The 16,327-nt window shown below is 53.5% G+C and overlaps 1 protein-coding gene across 3 annotated transcripts; it reads right to left on the bottom strand.

Moving 5' to 3' along the window:
* Positions 1-298: 298 nt before the first annotated feature.
* On the bottom strand, positions 299-16,206 carry ZCCHC17 (zinc finger CCHC-type containing 17). 3 transcript variants are annotated; one of them, XM_050983174.1, is made up of 8 exons: positions 16,061-16,206; positions 15,832-15,940; positions 14,931-14,988; positions 12,887-12,987; positions 12,712-12,803; positions 10,702-10,802; positions 8,190-8,338; positions 299-1,016 (listed from the first exon to the last, which is right to left on the bottom strand). In XM_050983174.1, the coding sequence occupies exons 2-8, from the start codon at positions 15,871-15,873 to the stop codon at positions 852-854; spliced, it is 708 nt and encodes a 235-aa protein (XP_050839131.1). In that variant the 5' UTR covers positions 15,874-15,940; positions 16,061-16,206; the 3' UTR covers positions 299-851. The 3 variants fall into 3 exon arrangements, with proteins under 3 accessions (XP_050839131.1, XP_050839130.1, XP_050839132.1); XM_050983173.1 differs by lacking the exon at positions 299-1,016 and adding an exon at positions 6,642-6,994; XM_050983175.1 differs by lacking the exon at positions 299-1,016 and adding an exon at positions 7,580-7,698.
* Between the last annotated feature and the right edge of the window lie 121 nt (positions 16,207-16,327).

Below are 16,327 nucleotides of genomic sequence, written 5' to 3'. Positions count from 1 at the left end.
AGCTCCTTCCCCCCTTCACATCTGTGCCAGCAGGGCCGAGCTGCTCCTGGCACCCTCCCCCTGCCATCCCTTCCCCTGACCTTCAGCTCCAGTTACACGATCTATGCTCCCTCCAGAAGGCTTCTCCTATGGGTTACCTCACCACACACCCCCTTCCCACCCCAGGGAACCTGGGGAAGCAGCCAGAACTTCCCAAAAAAACCCTTTCCCATCTCCTCCACGCAGCCAGCGCTGCTCTCCCCCTGCCCTAGATGAAGTGTGGAGGGTACAGAAGAAAGGAGTCGGTACAAAGTACAGCTGGAGAGAGCCGAGATTTATTTTCCATCCCTTTCCAAGGCAGCAAACACTCCACAGTCCATGTTTACTCCCAGTATCTCCACTCCCCCATCTGCTCCTTGCTCCTCCACTCCCCGTGTTTGCAGAGAGACCGAGGGAGCCGGGGCAGGTTTGCAGCCCAGAGCTCTGTGCCAGGGGGCTGTGGCCCCACCAACCCTGTCCCCAGCACGGTGGGGGCCTGGCTGTGCCACCCCAAGCTCTGCAGGGCTGCTGTCCCCCAGCTGTCACAGGAGCTGGCAGCAGCTCCAGCAGGACACCAGGCTGTGGCACAGCAGGGGTGGCCTGCAGAGCGTCATGAGCCTGTGCTGGCAGCAGCTGTGGGACAAATAGGGCTGCTGCTGGCAGCAGCCTGTGCCCAAGGTGACAGAGGACAGCTCACACAAGGCCAACACCTGTAACACCACATGTTCCTTTGCAATAAACTCCTTGGCCCTGGAGCAGGAGCTGCTGGTCCCTCCTGGCTGCCCCAGGGAATGGCCGTGGCAGCAGCCCAGCCTGCCCTGCTCACCCCAGGGCTACTTCTTGTGCTTCTTCTTCTTCTTCTTGGGAGCCTTGCTGGGTTTCCTGGAGTGCCTGGGCCTCTTGCTGGAGGGCTGAGCTCCGTCGCTGTCCGAGGCCGAGCTGTCCGAGCCCGACTCCGAGGACTGCCTGGCCTTGTGCTTCTTCTTCTTCTTCTTCTCCTAGGAAAACACAGGAAAAGATTGGGAATGTGGGAATGCCCTCCCTGGTGCTCACCAGGGCAGCACGAGCCCTTCTGGGCCTGGTTCCTGCCTGGAAAGGGCAGGGTGCCCCAGGAGGCAGGAGTTAGCTGCAGGGCAGGGCACAGAGCACGGCAGGAATCGGAGCAGAGGGGCAGCCACGTGGAAATCCACGGCTGGAAAACACTGGATAAGTCATGGAAGGAGAGCTCTTGCTCTCATTCCATTATTTCATTGTACTTTATTAATAAAAGTTGGAAGGATGAAGTGTTTTTGCTGAAAAATTGGGTTTCTAAACCAGCCATGAGCACCATCCCTGCAGCCCCAGCACAGCACCAGCCCCAGCCTGCCAGGACAGGAGCACTGGAGCACCCAAACACTCCCAGCTCAGGCAGGAGAGCCCAGTGGAGCTTCCCTGGAGCAGGACAAGGTCAGTGCCCTCTTGCAAGATGTGGCTTCTTGCACAACCTCCCTAAAGATTTCACCACCCCCTCCTCTTTCCCAACTTCCTCTGTGCCCCCTTCCTGCTCCCCAACTTCCCACTGCACCCCTTCCTGCTCCCCAATTTCTCCTCTACCCCATCCTGCTCATCCTCCCATTGCACCTTGTCCTGCTCCCCAGTTTCCTCTGCACCCCTCCCTGCTGATTCCTTCATACACTCTCCTGCTTCCCCATTTTCCTTGCACACCTTCCCGTTCCCAAACTTCCCTTCCACCCTCCTGTGCTGCTCTCTCCCCCATGCTATGCTTCTGCACAGCCCTGAACCAGCAGCTCCAGACTGACCCTTGGCTGCAGCACGAGAACAGCTGGTGCTGGAATAAAGCCACAAAACCCCTGAAATGGATCTAAACCCTCCAGTTTGTGACAAAGCAGCAGGCAGAGATTACCCTGAGGTCAGGCCTGGGGGCACTGGGATCACCCCAAGGCACACCAGCAGTGTTTAATGAAGCAGGATGGCAATTTGGGGATATTTAATCAGGACACAGGCCCGGGGAGAGGATCTGACTGATGTCAGGGTTCATCCCCTGCATCCCCTTCCAGCAGGGAGCAGGAATGCTGCCAGGAGCTCCCAAGGGCCTGGCAAAGCCCATCCTGCAAAAACTCAGGTGTTCCCTCCCCTTGGCTCTGGGAAGTGAAGGGAAGAACTGAACTGGCCTCTAAAATAACTGCACCTTGCACATGGTGAATGCACAGCTGCAGCTTCCTGTCCCAGCACAGCAGCACCAGGATCCAGCAAGGATCCAACTGCAGCCATGGCCAAGCAGAGCTGAGAGACTTTGCTGGAAAAAGGCTCTGAGATCATGGAATGGTTTGGGCTGGATTGGAAGGGAGCTGAACACACCCAGTGCCACCTCTGTGCCATGCCAGGGACCCCTCCCACTGTGCCAGGGACCCCTCCCACTGTGCCAGGGACCCCTCCCACTGTGCCAGGTGCTCCCAGCCCCAGTGTCCAGCCTGGCCTTGGGCACTGCCAGGGATCCAGGGGCAGCCCCAGCTGCTCTGGCAATTCCAGCCCAGCCCCTCCCCACCCTGCCAGGGAACAATTCCCAATTGCCAAGATCCCATCCAGCCCTGCCCTCTGGCACTGGCAGCCATTCCCTGGCTCCTGTCCCTCCATCCTTGTCCCCAGTCCCTCTGCAGCTCTCCTGGAGCCCCTTCAGGCCCTGCAGGGGCTCTCAGCTCTCCCTGGAGCCTTCTCCTCTCCAGGGCAGCACCCCCAGCTCTCCCAGCCTGGCTCCAGAGGGGCTGACCAGGAATTTTTGCCCTTTTTGAGGACTCAAGCAGAGAAGCCAAGGAGGGTTTCAGGGAGCAGAGATGGCCACTGAGGTGACCAAAGCCCTGGGACAGGCTTGGACAGCTCCAGTGAGGAATGTGGCCCAGCAAGCTCAGCTCAGGGCTCTGACTAACCCAGCTTTAAGCACCTGTGCCCAAATTGGATTGGGTGTCCAAACACCAGGCCCAGGGGAAAAAGGAGAGGAGCTGGCAGCTGATTTATAATCAAATAGAACAACTTTTTTAGGGAGCTGGAAGAGCAAAGACAGCTCCCAGAAGATTCCTCTGGGATTCCAGGGAAGGCAGCAGAGGATGGAGTGACTCCACACCCACCAGACCCTTGGCACATTTTAGCTCCATAACAGCAAATAATGTCACCCAAAATTGACTCTGTTTTCCTGTGGGGTAACAACAGACTGACCACAAAGTCCCTGACCCACAGAGGAAAGGCAGAAGCAAATCCCCCCAGTCCTAGGAGGATGGGAAGGAGTTAAATCCTCCAGAGAAGGAGATGCAGCAAGGAGAATTTTCTCAAGCTTTTCCAGCCCATGCACATGGTGAGAAAGTTTGACAGGACCTTCACAACCAAGAGTTTCATTCCAGAGCTTGGGAAACTTTCTCAGGATGTGAAGGCTGAAGGCAGGACAGGATGTCACACACACTCCTGGGGTGGAGCAGGGGACAAAAAGCACACATGGGCACTGTGCTGGCTGGAAAAAAATCAACCAACCCCCACTCTGCCCTTTTTGGGAGCTTCCAACAGCCAAGATCACTCCAAGAGAGACAAATCCCTTTTCTGGCACACAGTGGGGTTCTTGGGGTGTCCTGTGCAGGGCCAGGAGCTGAGCTAAGTGATCCTTGTGTGTGTCTTTTCCAACCCTGGATATTCCAGGATTCTCTGATTCCTCCAGTGCAGAAGTGCAGGCAGAACAGCAAACACAGCCTGGGCTGGAAGTGCAGCAGGAAACAAGGAGAGCTGAGCATTCCCAGAGGAAAAATGTGGCTCCTCCATGGCTGGAAGAGCTTTGGAGGAGCCTGGGACAGTGGAAGGAGTCCTGCCCATGGCAGGGGTGGCACTGGATGGGATTTAAGGTCCTTTCAAACCAAACCATTCCACGATTTTATGATTTTCAGTAGCAGGAGGCAGCACTGCTGCAAAATACTCCTACAGCAGCAGCATCCTGCCCCTGACCTTTCCTTCATTCCAGCATCCCAGCCCTGGAGATCAGCACTGGGGTCACCAGGGAATGCAGTGAGCAGGGGATGGAGCACTGGGGTCACCAGGGAATGAATGCAGTGAGCAGGGGATGGAGCACTGGGGTCACCAGGGAATGAATGCAGTGAGCAGGGGATGGAGCACTGGGGTCACCAGGGAATGCAGTGAGCAGGGGGTGTTTGCAGCTCAGGGACTGAGCAAAGCCCAGGTTTGTGCCTGCAGGGACACCCTGAGCTGCCAAGTGCCCTCAGCCAGGCTGGATGGGGCTCAGCTCAGCTCTGGCACACCCAGCTCAGCTCTGGGCACACCCAGCACCCCCCACACTGCATTTTGGGGCAATATTTGGAGAGGATTTGGCCCAAGCAGCTCTCAGTCAGCCTCACACAGATCTGCACCTCACGGATCCTTGCACATCCTGCCCCACCTCTGCAATTAGCACAGCAGAACCCAACAAAAGTGCTCCCAAACCTCTCTCCAAGCCCCTGCTGGAGCTGGGCTGGGCTGGAGCCTGAGTGTTGGTTTTCAAGGAATTCCTTCCCTAATGCTCCAGAAACTCCTCCAAGAGGGGCCCCTCCAGCACTGCAGGCTCCCTCCTGTCCTTTGTGAGGAAACTGCTCCAGGCTGTGCTCTCAGAATGTTCCAACAGCTCATTCCTCCTAAAGGTATTCGGGGTTGAGATAAGAGGGGAGTGCCCAGAGCTGTCCAAGAAGTTGAAATATTTTTCACCAGACCCTTCTGAGGAGTTAAAATCCCACTCCAAGACTTTGTGTCTTGTCCTTTTGTGAAAAACAGGAATGGATTCCTAATGTCTGTCTGCATGCCCAGGGGTGTGCCAGGAATCCTTCTAGGCTTCATCATTTTAGTCTTTATCCTCATTCCACCAGCCAATTTCATTCCAAACAAGATTCATTGCACCAATCTAAAGGTGGTTTTGCATCCTTTGTGGGAGGAGCAGTCAGAATGAAGCTGAGGAGAAGAACCCAGCCCAGAGCCAGTACATAAAGACAGCCAGATTCAGAAAAAATTCCATGAAGACAATGTGTGAAGGGCTGTGCCTTCTTCATGCCATGGAAGAACCAGTAAAACCAGTAAAACTGAGGATGGACCAAGGCTGGATGAGCCACAGGTCACAGAAGGAACACACTTAGGCGTGGTTTTAACGTGAAGATCTGCAAATCTTCCACGAGGTGGGGAAAAGAGCAGCAAAGTCATAAAAAAGCCCCAATCCCAAAGGCCACCCAAAACCACCTCAGGGATGAGCTGCTCCATGTGGAATACAGCTCATAAGGAACTTTGAAATGCATCCAAAGCCCCAAATTGGAGGTTGTGTGAGCAGAAGACGGGATAAACTTGGAGAATTTCAATGCAAGGGGTTACCCCTCAGTCAGCAGTGCAGGTTTTTTTAGAGGACAGCAGGATGAGAAGGGCTCAGCCATTCCCAGCCTCCTGCCTCCCACACAACCCCAGCAGGGACACTGCTGTTCCCACAGGAGCTCCTTCACCCTGTGACCCCAGGAGGAGAAGGGACACAGAGCCTGGGCCTGCCCAGCGGTCCCAGACAGCTCCAGGGCTCACCCCTGGCACAGCACCACGGAATCCTGGAATTGTTTAGGTTGGAAAAGCCCCCAAGATCAGCCAGTCCAACACGGCCCCAGCACCACCAGCACGTCCCCAGGTGTCACATCCACGAGGTTTAGGAGGGATGGGGACTCCACCACTGCCAGGACAGTTTCATCAACCCTTTCTGTGAAGGATTTTTCCCAAATATCTGCATGGGAATGGGGCATAAAAAGGGAAAAGCAGACAAGGGAGTGAAAACTTCCAAGAGAAGTTGGGGGGCAGGTGGGAGAACCCCTCCATAAACCTCCAAAATGAGATGGCAGGGAGGTCAGGAGTGGTTTGAAGCAGAGCTGGGGTCAGAGTAGGTGCAATCTCCTGGGCCAGGGACAGTAAAGATGGGGATTCTGCCCCAGTGGCTCAGTGGCTGCTGGCTCTCCCTTTGCATTCAGAGCCATCTTGCCCTGCTCTGGGAGAGAGGAGGGAGCAGCTGCACACTCTTGTGCTGAAGGTGCAAGGATGGGGAGAGCAGCCATGTTCCTGCTCTGTCAGGCTGCACACACATGGAAAACCTGGAAATGTCTGGGTTTGTAACTTGCCCTGGGCTGAGCAGTGGCAAGCCTGAACCTCCCTCGGCACAACTTGAGGCTCTTTGCTGTCACCCATCCCCAGCTGTCCCCTCCTGGCAGAGAGCAGGGCAGGGCCCTGATCCCCCTTTTCTCAGGCTGAGCCCCAGCTCCCTCAGGATTCTCCAGCCCCATTCCCTTCCCTGGACACCCTCCAGCCTCTCCCCTTCTCCTTCCATCCCCTCTTTCCTCAGGGATTACAGGAGACAGGACAGGGCTCAGTGCTGCCACCCAAGGATGTGTCACTGTCACACCAGTGCCACTCCCACGCAGAGACCTGAATCGAGCTCCAGCCTGGGAATCCTGGGGGCCTCAGGCAGGAGGGAAAACAGGAGTTGGGAACCACTGAGAAGGCAAAAAAAAAAAGGGGTGAGGATCCTGGAGGAATTTTTGGGAAGAGGAGAAAACCCCCAGAAACTGCAAGGAAATACCAGATTCAGATTGATCCTGAACAATCACAAATATTAATTTTATTGCTCTGACACTCAGCGGAGATGGAATCCCTTGGGAGCTGGCAGCTCCCTCCTCTCATTTAAAAACTCCAGGGCCACACTGGTGTCACACATATGGGAGGGGACAGGTCAGCAAGGAGATTGTCCCTGAATCCACAGAGATGCTGCCACATGCTGCAAATCCCTGGAGCTCCAGGCAGGCAGGGAAGCACATGGTGGCTCCCAGACAAGATCACAGCAGGCACTCCAGACTACAAGGGAACCATTCATCTCCAGGATCCCACATCCTGCCTCCAAAAAAGCTCCAAGTTTTATTATTCCAGCTCTGGAAAACATCTGACAACTTTTGATGTCACCCTTGAGAAGGGAGGGAGATCAAAGGAACAAGGGAGATTTCAAGGAAAGCTATTAATCCACCAACCCCAAAAAAATCAGGAACAAATTCAGGACAGTGACCCACATTTCCTGTAGTGTCAGCAGGGCAAGACTCCACTGGGAACCCCCATCCTGGTGGAAGGGCAGGGGTAGGATAACAAGCTATATTTGTGCACTTCTTTGTGTAATTCTCCCCCAAAACTTTTAAATAACTTGAGCCTTTTCTGCCTGTTGCCACTCTCCGGGGATACAGAGAGGCCACAGAGCTGGAGAGAGGGGGAAAAAATAGAGAAAGAGTTTTGAAGAGTGATTAAAAGTGGGACTGTGAAGGGGCTGATGGAAGAATTAATTTATTGAAGTCTTGAATGGACGTGCCCCAGGCCAGGCTGGATGGGGCTGGGAGCAGCCTGGGAGCAGCCTGGGAGCATGGCAGGGCTGGGCTGGGATTTAAGGTCCCTTCCACCCCAAACCCTCTGGGACTCTGTGAATACTCATCCCTGAACAGCCCTGACCACCAAAAGCTCCTGGCTTGGGTTCAAGTCTCACCTGTGTTTTATTTTATCTCATCTGCTCTGAGCCAGAGGTCAAACACAGCCTGGGAAATGTCTCTGATCTGGTGCCATTTTCACAGGGACAGAAAGTGCTCTGGAGCCTGGAAATGCTCCCTGTGCAAACACAGCCAGGGATTTTCCCCCAGAGTGTGCAGATAAACCCAATTCCCACAGCTCTGGCAGGGTCAGGATACCCCTGGAGCCAGCAGGGCACTGAGTCCAGATCAAAGGAGGGTGTGAGGGCAGGAGAAAGGAGGAAAACAGGAATCACAGGATTGAGGACACTGAAGCAATGCCTGTAGAGCCTCACAAAGACCAAGAAAAACAACAATCATCTTTTTCTCACTCTAAGAATATCCTTTGAGGGCTGTAGCACAAAACCACCTTGAAGGGAACTTGACAATAACAGGAGAAAACCCAAGAATTAACAGGAAATCTGCACAGGAGGTTCCTGTTTTGCTCCAGAATCTGCCCAAAACTGAGGCACCTTCTCAGCCCACACCTGGCTACTCACACCCACCTTGCTGGAGTAACCCACTTGTAACTACAGAGCAAATTCCCATCCCCCATTTCCTTTTCCAGGCCAGCCAGAGGCCACCTCATACCTTTTTCCTCTTTTTTGAAGACTCCTCAGCCTGGCTGATCTTTTTATCCCCTTCACGTCCTGCTGCTGTCCCCTCCTCTTCCTCCTCCTCTGGAATGAGGCTGTATTTGGTTCCTCCAGGCTGCATGAAACACTCCTTGGCAAAGTGACCTGGAAAAAAAAAGGTGTTTGACGGAACAACCCAGCCCCTTCTCCTTTTCTGTGCTCCTTTTTTAACAAATGAATTTCATACACCTGAAGGGCTGCCAAGGCTTTTTTGATTATCAGTCTTTTTCAAGGAGAAAATCTACACTGGACATTTTTTTATCCTGAAATTTCAGCTGCTTGAACATGCCCTGATTAAACAGGACAGGGAACAAACACAACCCAGGTCATTCTGGAAGGATTAGTTAGGCAAAAGAGAAAATATTCTTGTCTCAACAAGTAAAAATCTGTCTCTGCAGGGGCTTAATCAGCCCAGAAAAGAATGGGGGAAAGGTAAATTGGTGTGATTGGCACCTGGAAAACGAGCTAAAGCCACAAAGAGAGAGAAATTCAGCTCTTCTGGTTCTACTCTGGAGACATCAAAGTTGACCTACTAAGCTGCAGGGGAAGTTTGGAGAGCTGGCACCTGCTGTTAGGAGGAGACACCACTGTTAAAAAGCAGATTGAAAATAGGCATAATCCTGGTTTTGGGGGTTCTTTAAAATAGTGTTTTATACATAAGAGTTCTTTAAATAGTAATAATTCTTTAAAATAGTACTTTAAGGATACTTCTCTACAACTACAGAGGCCACTCTCAGCATTAACCTCCTCCAGAATAGCAGGGCCCCATGAACCATATCCTCTAAAAAACACAAGTAGGGCACAGCAAAAACTCCTGCACAAATAAAACCACCTGAATAAATCTACTGAAAGGCACCACAAAATCCTCTTCCCACTGCTGAACCAAGCAGGACATCACTTCAGCAGGGCACAAACTTGGTTTTAGCTCTAAGGCACAGCTCCAGTGTCCCACCAATGAGCTGGAGCTTCCACTGATGGGTGTTCACAGGGGGTCACCTGCTGAAGGTTTGTTTGCTTCTTTAAAACCAAAATCAGAGTAATTGCCCCAAATGGCACTCAGCACTGGGGATGGTCCATCCTGCACTTGGCTGGAGCCCCAAAGATCAGCTCCAGGCTGCTCCTGTGCCTCTCCTGTGCTCACCTGTCCCTTGCTGTCCCCCAGTGCTCTGGAACGCCTACGGGGACTGTGACAACTTTGCCACCCTGAAGGGACACAGCGGGGCTGTCATGGAGCTGCACTACAACACGGATGGCAGGTGAGGGCAGGGGCTCTGTGCTGCTCAGAGAGCCCAGGGGCTCCCTGCAGCTCAGGGAACAGGGCTGGAGCCCCAGGAGGGGCTGAGGGAGCTGGGAAGGGGCTCAGCCTGGAGCAGAGGAGGCTCAGGGGGCCCTTGTGGCTCTGCACAGCTCCTGCCAGGAGGGGACAGCCGGGGGGGTCGGGCTGTGCTCCAGGGAACAGGGACAGGAGCAGAGGGAACGGCCTCAGGCTGGGCCAGGGCAGGCTCAGGGTGGGCACAGCAGGAATTTCCCCATGGAAAGGGGGCTCAGGCCTTGGCACTGCCCAGGGAGGTTGGAGTGCCCATCCCTGGAGGTGCCCAAGGAAGGACTCAGGTGGTGGCACTCAGAGCTCTGGGCTGGGGACAAGGTGGGGATCAGGCACAGCTTGGCTCGATGTCCTTGGAGCTCTTTTCCCACCTCAGTGATTCTGCCTCCCAGCAAGAGGCACAGAATGGTTGGGCTTGAAGGGATCACCTGGAGCAGGTGACACAGGGACATATCCAGGGGGTTGGGATGGCTCCAGAGAGGGAGACTCCACTCCCTCCCTGTTCTCTGGGACTCCCCTCAGACAGAAGTTCTTCCCCACAGCGAGCTGGAGCTCGTTGTATTTTCCTTTCTGGCCATCACTCCTTGTCCTGTCCCTGAGCAGAGTCTGCACCATCCTCTGACACCCCCTGGGGATATTTGTGTGGATTGATGGCATTCCCTCTCAGTTTTATTCTCCACAACAGCCAGGCCCAGCTCCCTCAGTCTCTCCTCGTTTCTCCAGTCTTTCATCACCTTTGTGGCCTCCACTGCCCCCTCCCCAGTAGCCCAAAGGGGTGTGATTTTAAGGAATAAACATTTTTCTATTTTTTAAGGACTTGAATTAAATCTTTTGGTTTTGTAGCAAGTGATAAAAACTCCGTCCTCTAAAGGACAAACGTGGAACCACAATTCAGTCCTTGTAACCATGTCAGCAGCTGTGGCTGGCCCTGGATCCCTGGAAGTGTGCAAGGCCAGGCTGGACAGGGCTTGGAGCAGCCTGGGATGGTGGAAGGTGTCCCTGGGGACTGGAATCAGGTGGGATTTAAGGTCCCTCCCAACCCAAACCATTCTAGGATTCCAGCCACGAGACAGACACTGATCCAAGCCCACCAAGGGTCACTGCCTGGCTGGGACAGAGCCACAGAGCAGCAGCCCACACCCACCTTTGCAGCCACACTTCTTGCACACCGTGTTCAGCACGGCCTCCAGGGTGATCTTCTGGCTCGTGTAGTCCCTGAAGGAGCGTTTCTTCCTCTCATCCTGGCTGGGAGGACAAGAACAGCTCCATTTTCAATCCATTCTCAGCTTTAATTCCTTCATTTTTGTACAAACAAAAGGCTTTTATGTTTCTGTACAACCACAAGGCCTTTAAAGGTTATTTGGTGTGGTGGTTTTGGTTTGCTGATTTGAGATTTTACTAATTTTGAGTTTACTTGTGGCTGCAGCTCCCTTCACAGAGAGCAGCAGGCACAAGTTCCCAAGGATTCCTCCTAGGGAAAGGCAGTGAGAAGCTCAGAGAAGAAGAGAAAACAATTCTTATTTCTATTCAGTGCTCCTGTTGTTCTGCACCTGTGGAATGTGTTATGGAGACTGTTTACCCAAAGTGATTTGTCAACTGGACACTGGTGAAGGTTGTTTTGATTCCTTGGATAACTGGGTCAAAGCTGTGTCCTGGCTGTCCCAGACAGTCACAGGTTTCTCTTTTTTAATGGGGTACCTTTCAGTCCAGTATCTCTTTAGGATGTAATTTAGTACAGTATTAGTGTAATATAGTACAGCTTCATAAAGCATTTGTTCAGCCTTCCAAATAATGGAGTCAGAGCAGATTATTCCCTACACTGGGGGTGCCCTGCACTGATAATCACTTCTGTAAATGTCTCCTGCTGCGATGGATTTGCAGGGTTGGGCCATAGTGGGCACCACCAGCCTGCTCCTGAGCCTGCCATCAAAGCCTCAGGGATTCCTCAAGGCTACTGGAACATAAATTGGGCACATGAAGAAAGAACAGGCTGAGAAACCGAACACCAAGACCACAAGAACAGGATAACAGAGGGCTGTGAAACACCTGCACTGTGACCAACCCCACACTCTGAGAAATGCAGGCAGAAAACAGAGAGCAAGACAAAGGCACCAATCCAGCAGTCTGCAGAATCTATAAATGTGTGTGCAATGTAAACAACAGAGGCTTCTCCTGGATCACACTGGTCAGCTGTTCAGGAGTCCTGGATTTCCTGCAACAGTCTCCCATGCAAAACCAGGACACTCTCACAGTAAAACATTCTAAACCCAAAGAGCAGAGCTGACCTGGCCTTGGACACCTCCAGGGACCCAGGGGCAGCCACAGCTGCTCTGGGAATCCCATCCCAGTCTCCCAGGGAACAATTCCTTCCCAAAATCCCATCCATCCCTGTCCCCTGGCCAGGTAATAATTAGCACTGATTCCATGATTCACAGAATGTTGATCAACATCTATCTTTTTTAAGAAACCCGTTGCTTTTATAGACAGTTACAATACAGACAGACTTAATTGGTCCTCTAATCAAAACACCATCACCACTGGTTAATTAGGAAACCACCCTTTGGTAAAGAAATCTCCATAACACATTCCACATGTTCCCAGCAACAGGAGCAGCAAGTGAAGATAGGAATTGCTTCTCATTCTTTTCTCTGATCTTCTCTCAGCCTTTCCCAGAACAATGCCTGGGAAAGTTGTGCTGCTCTCTGTGGCCAGAGCTGCTGCCACACAGCCCTGCCCTCTGGCAGAGGCAGCCATGCCCTGTGCCCTGTGGGCAGCCGTGCCCCATGTCCCCTGGGCAGCCGTGCCCCATGTCCCCTGGGCAGCCATGCCCTGTGCCCCCTGGGCAGCCATGCCCTGGGCAGCCATGCCCCATGTCCCCTGGGCAGCCATGCCCTGGGCAGCCATGCCCTGTGTCCCCTGGGCAGCCATGCCCTGTGCCCCCTGGGCAGCCATGCCCTGGGCAGCCATGCCCTGTGTCCCCTGTGGGCAGCCGTGCCCCATGTCCCCTGGGCAGCCGTGCCCCATGTCCCCTGGGCAGCCATGCCCTGTGTCCCCTGGGCAGCCATGCCCTGGGCAGCCATGCCCTGTGCCCTGGGCAGCCATGCCCTGTGCCCCCTGGGCAGCCATGCCCTCTGTTCTGCTCAGATTTACCCACTCAAGGGAAACGTTGTTGGGATCCAGGTCCTTCCCCGTGCCTTGGTGCACAACCTTCATGGAGAGTGAGAGCTTCAGCTTGTCCTCCTTCATCTGCAGAGCCCACAATTAGCAGTGTGTTAATGGGGACCTAACGACGTTAATGAACTCAGGACTCTGCCTTGAATCAGGGTTACCTCTCTCCCAATGAGCTTCACCCACACCTTGTCCCCCACGTCCAGCATCTCTGCGGGTTTGTCCACGGGGCAGGAGGACATGTGAGTCCTGTGCACCAGGCCTGGGGGGATGGCACAGAGGGGACAGAATCAGCAACAGGGGATGGCACAGAGGGGACAGAATCAGCAACAGGGGATGGCACAGAGGGGACAGGAACAGCCCCAGGGGTTGGGACAGAAGGGACAGGAACAGCCCCAGGGGATGGGACAGGAACAGCAAAAGGTGTGCCTGGCAAAGAACAGCTCCTCATGGATGGGACAAAAGGGACACAAACAGCCACAGGGGATGGGACAGAGGGGACAGGAACAGCTCCAGGTGTGTGCCTGCCATAGAGCAGCTCCTCAGGGGATGGCAGAGAAGGGACAGGAACAGCCTCAAGTGTGCCTGGCAGAGAGCAGCTCCTCATGGATGGGACAGAAGGGACAGGAACAGCCCCAGGGGATGGGACACATGGGACAGAAGGGACAGGAACAGCCCCAGGGGATGGGACACATGGGACAGAAGAGACAGGAACAGCCCCAGGGGATGGGACACATGGGACAGAAGAGACAGGAACAGCCCCAGGGGATATATATAATATCTATATTTATATATAATAAATATATTTATTAGTAGTAGATGTATTTTGGGGGTTGCTCCAATTTTTAACTGCAGAGACAGGATACAAGAGCCCAGCCTGGACTGGGTTTGGGTACTGCCAGAGGAGAGCAGGGCTCTGCACTGTGAAAAATGCCAATTTTCTGATTGGCCTTTCACAAATATGCAAATGAATATTAAATGTGCTGTGTTAGGAAATGATGGTGTATTCACTTCCTCAAGTGGTGTGCTAAATATAGTTTTAGATAATAACATAATGTTAGAGTAGAACTATGCAATGTCAGGTCCTTTTTTTAAAGAAAGGACTTGCAGTGAGACAGCAGCCACAGGACACCTCAGCCTTACAGAGAAAGAGAATTTATTGCTCATTTTCAGAAGGAAGGAACTTCTTCCTGCCTCCTCAGCCCTGAAGAAGAGGAAGAAGGTGACAGTGACAGACAGAATCCTGTGTTTGACTGGAATTGATGCATCATGGATGAGATGTGTGAATATACAACAGGCTGTTCCTTTAAGGGTTAATCCTCTGTTAACCTTTGCCACCCAAAATCTCCCTTTTCCTGCCCCATTTCCCCCTCAAATCCCCCAAATCTCACCCCAAACCCCCTGTGTGTCCTTTTTCGGGCTTATTTTGCCCAAAAGAGGAACACAGACTCTCTGTAACTCTTTGTTTCTGTCTCCTATTGTCCTAAATCCTAATTGTCCCAATTTTTATTACTCTAATTATATTACTATTTTTTATAACCATTTTATTTTTATAACAGTTTTTTTACTATCAAACTTTTAAAAACAAGTAATTGGTGTTTTTCACTTGCAGGAGGAGCAACGTGGGAGCACGTGGCTGGTCCAGCCCTATTCCAAGGTACCCTGGGCCTCCCCAGCAGCCACAATCCTGCCCAAAATCCTGCCCAAAATCCTGCCCAAAATCCTGCAGGGAGCAGGGAAGGGGCTCCTTGGGGGCTCCAGCTGTCCCACAATCAGACACAGCTTAAATCTGATTTTCCCCTTCTTTTGATTTAATTCATTTATTTCACTTTGTTTCCTTTCAGTCCCTTTTCTGCATTCATTCACACTGACCACTAAAAGGAGGAAATTGGGCAAACTGCAGAATTTCCACAGTTCGGCCATTTCCTTCCAATTATTCTCTCAAATATCCTGAAGTTCCCAAAACCTCCACTAAAATATGAAGGTAGCAAAACCCCAAAATATCTAGAATTTCCCAAAAATCCCACCTCAAGATATCCTGAAGTTACCAAAAACTCTTTTGAGTCTTTTTTTGGCAATCATGCAAAAGTCCATCACCTTCTATATGCTTTCCAAATTCCTTCCTAATTTAGGAAAAAGTCATTTTTTGAGCTTTTTCTGAAAGACTTTAATTCTGAACAATGAAATCATCTCACAGACACCAACCTTGTTTCCTGCAGCCTGGGATTTTGATAAAGGCCCCATAATCTGTCACTGCAGCAACCTGGGGAGAAAACCCAGAGCAGAGCTGGAGAAAATCCCTTCCCAAAGAAGGGAGAATCTGCACAACAAACCTGCCCAGCTCACTGATCTGGAGACGGGCAAAGAATCCCAGAATGGTTTGAGTTGGGAGGGACCTGAAATCCCACCCAGTGCCACCCCTGTCATGGCAGGGACACCTCCCACTGTGCCAGGGACCCCTCCCACTGTGCCAGGGACCCCTCCCACTGTGCCAGGTGCTCCCAGCCCCAATGTCCAGCCTGGCCTTGGGCACTGCCAGGGATCCAGGGGCAGCCCCAGCTGCTCTGGCAATTCCAGCCCAGCCCCTCCCCACCCTGCCAGGGAACAATTCCCAATTGCCAAGATCCCATCCAGCCCTGCCCTCTGGCACTGGCAGCCATTCCCTGGCTCCTGTCCCTCCATCCTTGTCCCCAGTCCCTCTGCAGCTCTCCTGGAGCCCCTTCAGGCCCTGCAGGGGCTCTCAGCTCTCCCTGGAGCCTTCTCCTCTCCAGGGCAGCACCCCCAGCTCTCCCAGCCTGGCTCCAGAGGGGCTCCAGCCCTGCAGCAGCTCCGGGGGCTCCTCTGGGCTCTCTCCAGCAGCTCCAGGTGCTGCTGAGGTTGGAATTCTGAGCTCTGCAGGTGGGGAATCAGGTGACAGAAGAGGAGAGAATCTCCCCCTCCCCTGCTGCCCGCCTCTGTGGCAGCCCTTACACCTGCACGTGAACAACTCCACGGGCACAGGTGTGTGCCCCTGTACAGAGCTGCCGCCACCCAAACCTCCCCCGGCTCAACCCCGGCTGAGCCAACACCGAATTCACCCCGAGCGCGGCCCCGGCCGCTCCCGCACCTCGCCCTGGAAGATGGAGTAGAGCTCGGGGAGCGGCTCCATCGCCTCCCTCCGTGCCGTGACAGCCAGCTGGATTCACCCCACGCTACCGCATCTCCTCTGCAGGATGCTGAGGAAAGAAATATTTCATTAACACCCGAAAACCCCCAGAGAGCCCTCGGGTTTCAGAGGCTTGAGCAGCGCGGGGATGGACCCGACGGAACCCGCAGTGCCCCAGTGCAGAACGGACCCGGACCGGCGCGGTGGGACAAGACGGCTCTTCCCGGAGCCCGCGGGGCGGTGCGGCCCTGTCAGCGCCCGCGGCAGCGGCACCAGGGCGCCGCCATCGCCTCAGCCACCACCGCCGCCGCCATAACCCCCTCACGCTGAGAGGCCGCGCTCCCCGCCAATCACAGCGCGCAATGCTGTCGGGTAGAGGACCACAGCCAATCAGAGTTACCCATGCCACCCAGCGCCCGCTCTCCTCCAATCAGAGTGAGGCGCGCCAGAAGGTGCC

This window comes from Serinus canaria, chromosome 23 (assembly GCF_022539315.1).
Source record: "Serinus canaria isolate serCan28SL12 chromosome 23, serCan2020, whole genome shotgun sequence".
In the NCBI taxonomy this organism is placed as follows: Eukaryota; Metazoa; Chordata; class Aves; order Passeriformes; family Fringillidae; genus Serinus; species Serinus canaria.
This window is presented reverse-complemented; position numbering and strand designations above follow the sequence as displayed.